This window comes from Prionailurus viverrinus, chromosome D1 (assembly GCF_022837055.1).
Source record: "Prionailurus viverrinus isolate Anna chromosome D1, UM_Priviv_1.0, whole genome shotgun sequence".
Classification (NCBI taxonomy): domain Eukaryota; kingdom Metazoa; phylum Chordata; class Mammalia; order Carnivora; family Felidae; genus Prionailurus; species Prionailurus viverrinus.
Window position 1 is genome coordinate 109,179,110 of NC_062570.1, and position 11,036 is coordinate 109,190,145.

Genomic DNA, 11,036 nt, shown 5'->3' on the forward strand with positions numbered 1-11,036 from the left:
TCTCTCTTTAATATTTCTTTTATTAGAAAGTGTTTATTTATCTGGAGAGAGAGAGAGAGAGGGCGCACGCACACGTAGAAGCTGGGGAGGGGCAGAGAGAGAAAGAGAGAGAGAGAGAATCCCAAGCAGGCTCTGCTCTGGCAGCACAGACCCCAATGTGGGGCTCCAGCTCACAAACCATGAGATCATGACCTGAGCCAAGATCAAGAGTCAGGTGCCCAACTGACTGAGTCACCCAGCTGCTCCTTCCGTCTACTCTCTTAGAGGTATTGTTCGCAGCACAAATGTTTTTAATGTCGGTGTCAGTCAATTTCTCTCTTTTCCCCTTGGTCCGTTGTGCTTTTGGTGGTCTGTCTACCTACCTCCTTTTTTTTTTTTTTTTTTAATTTTTTTTTCAACGTTTTTTGTTTATTTTTGGGACAGAGAGAGACAGAGCATGAACGGGGGAGGGGCAGAGAGAGAGGGAGACACAGAATCGGAAACAGGCTCCAGGCTCTGAGCCATCAGCCCAGAGCCCGACGCGGGGCTCGAACTCACGGACCGCGAGATCGTGACCTGGCTGAAGTCGGACGCCTAACCGACTGTGCCACCCAGGCGCCCCTCTACCTACCTCCTTGACCACAGTAGACGTCTCTAAGCAGTTTTGGTTTTCTTTCTCCCTGAACTTGGATGCCACCTACCCTGGACTTTCTTCCCTTGACATTGTTTTATAGGTTAAGTGGTAAAAATCCCAAGCACTGGAGACAATCTGTGTGGGTTCAAATCCCCACTAGTGCGACCACTTATCGATGGTGGCCCTCAGTGACTTCAGTGTGTCACTTACTGAGTGGGCAGAATGCTGGGGGTAGGTGAGAGAAATCGAGAAGGGGATAGAGGAGGAAGGTAATGGATGGATCTCATTCCCTGAATCCTCTTGTAGTAGACTGGACTGAATGGAGTGGGGCCGAGAATTCTGGAAGCAGACTTTCCAGGAACGGTCTTGTGCATAACTTCAGATCTTCTCAGCCACACCTCATTTCCAAGCTACAACCAGTGCTTTAAAACAACAACAACAACAACAACAACAACAACAACAACAACAACAACTTTTTTAACGTTTATTTATTTTTGAGAGACAGAGTGTGAGCAGGGGAGGGGCAGAGGGAGACACAGAATCCGAAGGAGGCTCCAGGCTCTGAGCTGTCAGCACAGAGCCCGACGCGAGGCTCGAACTCATGAACCGTGAGATCATGGCCTGAGGTGAAGTCAAACGCTCAACCGACTGAGCCACCCAGGCGCCCCCGGCTATAGCCCGTCCTAGGCAGCCTTTGTCAACTTCATGTAGGCACAACCTGATTGCCCCTTGCCCGCACCTTGTACCTTTTACTTTTTGCTCTGGGGTTCCTCTGACACCCCAGTGGGAGACATTGTGGGACCTTACTCAGCACTAACACATGTGCATCCTAAAAGGGGGTGGCCTAGGGAACCGTCAGTGACCAATAGGGATGGGAGCTGATGAACGAACAAACGTCTCTCGTTCTGTTTCCCCAAAGGGTACCAAAGACAGGGTGAAGGATACTGAGGGTATAAGACAACAGCTGTCCACTTTTTTCTACAAAATCAGAACCTATAGAAGGATTCCAGGAAGCTACACTTGTAACAAGCCCTATGGGTGATTCCTACACATACAGAAAGTTTGCAAAACACCTAATTAGGCCATTTTCAGGAGGAATTTACATTCTAAAGGGAGCGAAGGTTACAATTCCGGCTCACGTGAACCTTCCCTTGTGTCCCACAGAGAAGTAGTATGTGACTCGAGACTTCTTCCCATCTTTGTCTTGATGGATGGTTCTCTTCTGACTGCTTTCCGGGGATCAGGTTCACCCTGCGTGTGCACATGAACTTCCTTCTCAGTCTCTGAGTAAGACAACTTCTTTCTTCCTAAGGAAGGCTCCACCCCTTTCCACAGGGGGAGATTTTGCTTCTGTGTTCCTTCCTGCATCCTGTTGTCCAGAGTGGGTCCTGGGCTTCGGTGGGAAGGTCGCTGATGTTCACTTCCTGCCAGGCCGGCAAGCTCTGGGTGATGGCCTCTGGCACCCAGAGCAGAGACGAGTGTGGCGGGTTGCCCGCTGGTTCCCTTGTTAGGTTTCTTCTTAAGTAAGCACATCTTTCAACCCCCACTGTCAAAGTGTCTGGAGGCAGTAAGTATAAATCTGTATCTAAAAAGACATCCCCCTGCCCATTTGCATGGCTCTCAACTTATCTTTTCAGATGAAATTCCTTCCTGCGTCGCCTGGGTCCATTATCAATCCACGTTTGCACAAGTGGGGGTAGCGCAGAGAGAGAGGGAGAGAAAGAATCCTAAGTGGGCTCTGTGCTGTCAGTGTGGAGCCCGATGTGGGGCTCAGTCTCACAAACCCCGAGGTCCTCACTTGAGCCCAAATCCAGAGTTGGATGCTTAACCAACTGAGCCACCCAGGTGTCCCTAGCCATATCTACCTTTTTTTTTTTTTTTTAAATGTTTATTTATTTTTGAGAGAGAGACAGAGTGCAAGCGGGGGAGGGACAGAGGATCGGAAGCAGGATCTGTGCTGACAGCAGCAAGCCTGATGTGGGGCCTGAACTCACGAACTGCGAGATCATGACCTGAGCCAAAGTCAGATGCTCAACCAACTGAGCCACTCAGGTGCCCCCATACCTACTTTTTTTTTCAGCCTTTTTTTTTTTAAATGTTTATTTACTTTTGAGAGAGAGAGAGAGAGAGAGAGAGAGAGAGAGAGAGAGAGCGCGCGCACAAGTGGGGGAGAGGCAGAGAGAGAGGGACACACAGAATCCAAAGCAGGCTCCTGGGCCGAAGTCTGCTGCTTAACCATCTGAGCCACCCAGACACCCTGCCCCCATACCTACTTTTATTAGCTGCTTGGTTAATTGCCCAGGGAGTGGTACCAGCAGTCATTAAAGTCTTTCGATTTACAGTCTATCTCTGATAACGTTGACAGTGACGGGATTTGGGGATTCGAGGACCAATATAATGTAGTGGATCTGGTTTTGGCCTCAGGCAGAAGAATGGGCTCCACAATTTCTGTAAGAGGGACCATGCTTTTCCCCTGCTTGGTTCCCAGTTACTCCAGGATAAAGTCCAAACTTACTACATACAAGTCTTTCCTGATCTGACCCCTGCTTGTTTCCTGCATCATTTAGAACTTTTCCATTGCAGACGATAGAAACCAAATGCAAACTGGGTCAAGTGAAAAAGAGAAAGCGTTGGCCCATGTATCAGAAAAACCCCGAGCTGACTTTAGGCATCGCTGGATTCAGGAGCACACATGATATTTTCAGGAATGTCATATCTCTCCATCTCCGGGTTCGATCTTCTGCCTTGGGTTTGTTTTCAGGCAGAATCCACTATGTGGTGGCGAAGATGAACATCACAGCTGATGTGGAGAACAAAGGCAAAAGAAAAAGAAATCAAGCTTCCTTACAACTTACAGACAGGCAGAGTGACCTTCCTCAAGGAGCTCAGCTGCCTCAATGTCAATACATTGCTAGAGGCAAAAGGCAACCTTAGTTTGACATTAGCCTGACTTCCAGGATCTTGTAAAAACTCCCTTTGGAAACTTCCTTTCTCTCTCCCCCACGAAGATATATGTTAACAATCATCCTGTAAACATAGGGCCCTCTGATATACATCTGAGGGGTCTCACGGCTAAGAGTTTACTGGGCTGTAGTAAATGACCTGTTCCTAACAACAGCTAGCCCCTCAAGATCCTGGAAACCTGGCTTCCAAATTCCTTAGAGGTTTACACTATCCCTAACCCCCTCCTAACTTGAAAGTATATAATCAGTCACTGCTCACAATCTGGGTGCAACCCTTTCTGCCCATGGGTCCTGTCCCCGTGCTTTAATAAAACCGTCCTAGGGGCGCCTGGGTGGCGCAGTTGGTTAAGCATCCGACTTCAGCCAGGTCACGATCTCGCGGTCCGTGAGTTCGAGCCCCGCGTCGGGCTCTGGGCTGATGGCTCGGAGCCTGGAGCCTGTTTCCGATTCTGTGTCTCCCTCTCTCTGCCCCTCCCCTGTTCATGCTCTGTCTCTCTCTGTCCCAAAAATAAATAAACGTTAAAAAAAAAAATTAATAAAACCATCCTTTTTGTACCAGAGACATCTCAAGAATTCTCTCTTGACTGTTCACTCCCGGACCCCAACATTTCCCGTCATTTCGGTGCCCAATGTGCAGCCTGAGTCTTCTCATCTGGACTCCGAGCCTTAAAACCCAACTGGGGACGATTTCCTAGGGAAGTCGGCCGTGAAGACCACGTGTGTTAGAACGTTGCTCAGACCATGATTCATTTCTATCTTTACTGATTTCTGTCAATGTCCCCTACTAACTACTTAAATTACAAAACTGGGTAGTTTTCCTTTGTAAAACTTTTCTAGTGTTCTCCATGGGTTAAAAACAGCAGGTTCGTCATGGCATGGCACAATACAGTATGCCGGTCCATTCACCAGCACCCATTTGCAGCCTAGGGTGCAACAGGGAAGTGGAGGGATGTTGGCAATCCCTCCTACCGGGCCTTCATGGCAGGCAGGATGGCGATCAGTAGTGATTTCGTTTGAGGGATGCCTTGGGTCACTTTGACACCAGGAACCTCTGACATATCCTGCACGTGGGATGCCACCCTGGAGTCAGGGGGAATTTTTTGGATAATGGACCTTCTCTAGCCTCCTTTGGTTCTCAAGGACTCTCCCTTGGGATGCCTTTTAACCCACTGGAAATAATTCATATTGTACAAGTTAAAAAGTCTGATCTTCTGTAACACTGCATGACCTTAGTATGATTATCCGTCAGATCTCTTCTGCAGGAAATGGGGCAAATGGACTGAGATACTCTATGTCCAGGACTTCATGGCCCTAAATCATGACCCCAATCTAAGGTCCCCTTGCAAACTGTGTTTGGCCACAAACCTGGCCGATAAACTCCCTTCTGACATACTGGATGATAATTAAGTAGGCCTCCTCCTGATAGAATCCAGGTTGCTGGAGGAAACACAGGTTCTCATTTGGGGGCCAAAGGAAGGGGACGCTGACCTTCTTTCACTGTTCCTCCTCCTAATAGATGCAGGGGCTTCCTCATTCATTTCCCCGGTTAATGACTATGATCATTGGAGCCAACTGTGGTTAGTCTACCTCGGGCCAGGGACTTTAAGGAATATTCCCAAGCAGCTGCCAAAACTCCCTTTGTTTGAGGGAAGTTCCCTGTGTTCTCTGGCCCAGCATGGATTGCCTAATTCCGTGTGTTGAGGGAAAAGCAAGCAAACAAATATGGCATCTGCTCATCTGTCCGAGCTGACAAACTTTAGAACAAGGAATCCTCTTTCTCTGTCCTCTGGCACCACCTCGAATCTTCTGCCTCCTCCTCCCCCTCCTCCTGTTTCTGCACCCCTTGGGTGATACCTGCGTAACTGGCTCCTATATCGTCCTTGGTGCCTCTGGCACTCTCAACTCCCGCTCCTCCGCCCCTCACTGTCAAGGAGCAAAGACCCTTGGACTTGCACCACCCACTTCAGATTTCCCCACTGGTGTCCCAGGTAAAATCTGACAATGGGGAACGAATGCATTGACTTTGAAGTGGACCTAGGTGGAACATAATTCGGTACTTAAACTAATTTAAGTTTGTTGGGTTAATTAATATGGACATGTCTTTAGAGTTACCAGCATTACACATGAAATTTTTATTCTACCCTGGCTCACTGAAGGTCAAATAAGCCCGTGTTCTCTCTGTTGCAGTTTGTCGGCAAAACGATGACTTAAGATGATGGTTGATTTTGTCTGTATTAAAGTTTTCTTGGGTAATTGGTAAGACAGTTTGAAGCTTTGCTTGGATGATAAATCGGATTGAATTCATTGGACATCTAAGTCTTTTCCAAAGGAGATAATATACTAAAGCATTGGTTACTGAACATAAGATTTCTCTGCTTTTGACTTCTTATTGCAAAGCAACTAAGAATATCTGAATGTTGGAAAACATGCTTTGTGCTTAATTGATTCATAAATTTGCCATCCAAAGAATTCTGGTGTAACAGTTGGCAGTTGGTTACTACTTAGTTTTCACTGGAGACTAAGGTTTCTAAGAGTTAAAATTCTGCTAAATGTAATTAAGACTGATGGAAACAAGGGAAGCAATTCTGTATGTAGGAAAGTAGAAAATGTGTAAGAAAGATGTAAGGAATGGGAATACATTTTTATCTGATTATTTTTTTAATTTAAATGTTAGTTAACATACAGTGCAATATTGGTTTCATAAGTAGAAGTCAGTGACTCATTACTTACATACAATACCCAGTGCTCATCACAACAGGTGCCTTCCTTAGTACCCATCATCCATCTAGCCCGTCTCCCACCCACCTCTTCTCCATCAACCCTCAGTTTGTTCTCTCTTGTTAAGAGTCTCTTGCAATTTGTTTCCCTTCCTTCTTTCCCCCACCATATGTTCATCTCTTTTGTTTCTTAAATGCCACAGATGAGTAAAATCATATGATATTTATCTTTCTCTGGTTGGCTTATTCCATTTAGCATGATACATTCTAGCTCCCTCCGTGTCATTGCATATGGCAAGATTTCATTCTTTTTCATGGCTGACTTACACACACACCACATCTTCTTTATGTGTTCATCAGCCGATGGACACATTTGGGCTCTCTCCATAGTTTGACTATTGTTGATAATATGCTCTAAACACTGGAGTGCATGTATCCCTTCAAATCTGTATTTTTGTATCCTTTGGGTAAATACCTAACATTGCAATTGCTAGATCATAGGGTAGCTCTGTTTTTAATTTTTTTGAGGAAACTCCATATTGTTCTCCAGAGTGGCTGCACCAGTTTTCATTCCTACCAACAGTGCAAGAGGTTCCCCCTTTTCCTGTTGTTTCTTGTGTTAATTTTAGCCATTCTAACAGGTGTGAGGTGGTATCTCATCGTGGTTTTTATTTGTAGTTCCCTGATGAGGAGTGATGTTGAGCATCTTTTCATGTGTTTGTTAGCCATCTGGATGTCTTCTTTGGAAAAGTGTCTATTCATGTCTTCTGCCCATTTCTTAACTAGTTTGTTTGTTTTTTGGGTGTTAAGTTTGATAAGTTCTTATAGATTTTGGATACTAACCATTTATCAGATATGTCATTTACAAATATCTTCTCCCATTCCATAGGCTACCTTTTAGTTTAGTTGATCGTTTCCTTCTCTGTGCAGAAGTTTTTTTTTTTTAAGTTTATTTATTTATTTTGAGAGAGAGAGAGACAGCAGAAAGGGACAGAGAGAAAGGGAGAGAAAGAATCCCAAACAGATTCTATGCTGTCAACACAGAGCCCAATGCAGGGCTCTATCCCACAAACTGTGAGATCATGACCTGAGCCAAGATGCAGAATCAGATGCTTAACCGACTGAGCTACCCAGTCATTCCCAGAAGCTTTTTGTCTTGATGAAGTCTCAGTAGTTCATGTTTGCTTTTGTTTCCCTTGTATTCAGTGACATGTCTAGTAAGGAGTTGCTCCAGCCGAGATCAAGGAGGTTGATGCCTGTGTTCTCCTCTAGGATTTTGATGGTTTCTTATCTCACATTTAGGTCTTTCATTCATTTTGAATTTATTTTTGTGTATGGTGTAAGAAAGTGGTCCACTTTCATTCTTCTGCATGTTGATGTCTAGTTTTCCCAACTCCATTTGTTGAAGAGACTGTCTTTTTTCCATGGGATATTCTTTTCTGCTTTGTCAAAGATTAGTTGACTATATAGTTGTGGGTCTACTTCTAGGTTTTCTATTGGGAATACATTTTTGTTGAAGGAAAAAGAAAGTAATTTTGTCCTAAAATGAGATTGGTTGTTTGGAGAGAAATGGCTTGGGGGAAAAATCTGAATGCAAAAGACAATTGTAGGAGTTTTGTGAATGGAAATCATTGGAAAGGAATTTTATGTATGGTCAGGATGAACCAAGGTTGAAATAAATGGATTTATTTTATTTTATTTTATTTTCTTGAGAGAGGGGGAGAGAGAATGAGTGGGGCAGAAGCAGAGAGAGAGGGTGAGAGAATCTTAAGCAAGCTCCACTCCCATCATGGAGCCTGACTTGGGACTCCATCTCATGACCATGAGATCATGACCTGAGCTGAAATCAAGAATGGCACGCTTAACCAACTGAGACATCCAGGTGCTTAAACATAAATGGATTTTAAAAATACACTGGTATAGGTGCACCTGAGTAGCTCAGTCAGTTGAACATCTGACTCTTGATTTTGGCTCAGATCATGATCCCAGGGTTGTGGGATCAAGCCCTGTGTTGGGCTCTGCACTGAGCATGGAGGCTGCCTAAGATGCTCTCTCTCTCCCTCTCCCTTTCTCCCCCGCTGGTGCTCCCTCTGTCTCCCTCTCTCTCTCTCTCTCTCAAGATAAAAATAAAAATAAATGGACTAGTATAAGATTAAATTTCTGCTTTCTGTCTATTAAAAAGACAATGTTTTCTTGGATTGTTTGTCTGCCCTTGATAAGAAAATGTAAATAAAGTTATTTTCTCTTTGCCCAGGAAAACCAGTTTCTATGTTTGTGTCACAGAAATAACTAAGTTTCCTTGTTATTTACATCATAATGAACTCTCATATCAGATCGTTAACAATGTCCATTTCCAAGGTTTTTTATTTTTATTTTTTGTCATTTATAGTTATTGTTCTGATGCTCTTGCAAAATAAGTTTCACTTTCAAGGAGATTCATAAGAAGGGCTTTTGACAAATACAGGTTTTTTATATCTTCAAGATCATGAGACTAAAATAGGTAAGAATTTCCAGAACTAAAAAGCTGCATTCAAAGTGAACAAGAATTAGTAACATGGGACTAAATAAATTGAGGAAGATGCTTATAATTTTGTGACTCTTGTTTGAAACATTGCTGGTTCTCTAATGTTTGCTCTTGCAGATTAAGGAAATTTTCTCTTATCTATGACTTACATAAATATGATAAAATATTCATTTACGAATGAATTGAAGCTTTTTAACTTTCCTCTCTACCTGAACCCTCTAGAATTCAGAAAAGTCTCAGTGAGTTTTCTTTCTTCCATGGCAATCGTGGTTATTGGCATAAGTTCAATAAGAATTTGTTCTCGTTAAAGGACACCATTAGAAACATTGTTTATTTTACCAAGGCTTTGACTGGAATGTCGTATTTGAGACACATGCATAGACTCAAACAGCTTTAAGGAATTAAGATTGACCTTGATGGAACCAATAAAGCCCCCTGGAATGTTGGCCTGATACCTTGCTTACAAGAGTTTGTGGCACCCTTACCTGGTGAATAAAGATTGCCACTTCCTGGCAGGTGCAGGAATCTCAGGATATTTTGGGGACCTCAAGAAGAGGAATTCACCCAAATCTGCAAATATTTGTAGGCATGTCTCATGGCAAGTACTTGGCTTAGCTTCTGGCCTAGAGGGGCTACTAAGAGTTCTACTTATGAAAAGTTCTAGCAAAGCATATTTTAACAACATCTATATGACCAGTTACTATTCTTGTTGAACTGATGTAAATGATTAGGCCAGGTTTGTTAAATTTGGACTTGTTTTGCAAATGAATTAGTCTTGATTTGGCTGTCTCTGGAAATAAGGGTGATTATAAAAAGAAAAATCTTTCTTTCTTTCTTTCTTTCTTTCTTTCTTTCTTTCTTCTTTCTTTCCTTCTTTCTTTCCTTCTTTCTTTCCTCTTTTCTTTCTTTCTTTCTTTCTTTCTTTCTTTCTTTCTTTCTTTCTTTCTTTCTTTCAGAGGCTTCATGCCCAGTGCAGAGTCCAAGATGGGGCTTGAACTCACGAACCTGAGATCAAGATCTGAGCTGAAATAAAGAGTTGGATGCCTAACTGACCGAGCCATACAGGTGGCCGAAACAAAATTATGTTTCAATAACACACCTTTGCAAATGCTAAATTCTAGTTCTGATTGTCTTTGAATGTTGGTTGTTTGCCTAAACTAGACAACTTGAAGTCAACTTCAGAGAAATTGCCACAATGGCTCATGTGTAAATAACCTTTGTGCTTGTTATTCTGTGGAATAACAGGACCCCATGGGCATATGATTATTTGAGCAGCTGGAAAATGGGATGAATTTCCCAACAACTGTATAACTCAACTATCACCTTGACCAATTCTATGTGTCTAGGATGACAAAATCACTCCTTAAAAGCCAGAGTATACCCCACACCATGGGGTTAACTATGACTTGTGGTGATAATGGACAGCCCCACTTACCCTATAATTGGATTAGATGATACACTTAGGAATGTACTCATCTCCTGAGACAGATCATCTCCCAACTGCCAGTGATTCCAGTTGTAATTAGGATATTGTTAAGGCTAAACTCAAAGAGAGAGGGCTGCTTCTTCTTTTTTTTTTTTTCTTAAAGGCTTATTTATTTTTGAGAGAGAGAGAGAGAGAGAAGGAGGGTTGGGGGGGGTGGCGGGTAGAGGATCTGAATCAGCAAGCCTGATGCGGGGCTCAAAGTCACGAACCACAAGATCATGACCTGAGCCAAAGTCGGCCGCTCAACTGACTGAGCCACTCATGCGCCCCAAAGAGAGAGGGCTTCTTGATGGCTTTATCTCTTAGCCATATTTGTCCTAGGAGCCATTTCTATTGATGTAAAATTGCAAATAGAGGCTTTAGCCAAGCATATAGCAACCATCTTTATCCAGACCCAACTCATAGTCACCCACAAATTCAGAAGATGGCCCTCCAAAACCAAGCAGCCCCTAATATCCTGACTGCAGCTCGAGGAGGCCCAGAATCAGATGGCTGGCTCCTAACAGGGCCCAATGGCTGTGTGACTCTAACCTGTGGCCATGACTCCCTCCAGGCTGGATAGGCCTCTCTACTCTGGGTTTTGCCTGGATGCATAGATGCATGATTAAAACCATTACCAACCCAGCCAACCTTCCAAATTTAAACACAATGGTGGGCACATTCTGTGTTTCATTGTATGACCACCTAACATTCCACCTTTATTTCCTTTTGAGAACTGGAGGGTGTCATTTAG

At 43.6% G+C, this 11,036-nt stretch overlaps 1 protein-coding gene across 1 annotated transcript in view; it reads left to right on the top strand.

The window, feature by feature from the left end:
• Window positions 1-9,818, top strand: part of LOC125146603 (uncharacterized) — a 17,720-nt gene extending 7,902 nt beyond the window's left edge. Inside the window, exon 5 of the mRNA XM_047823302.1 lies at window positions 9,774-9,818. Coding sequence (XP_047679258.1) covers window positions 9,774-9,812 — 39 coding nt within the window. The 3' untranslated portion in view covers window positions 9,813-9,818. The remainder of the gene's footprint in view (window positions 1-9,773) is intronic.
• Window positions 9,819-11,036: the final 1,218 nt, after the last annotated feature.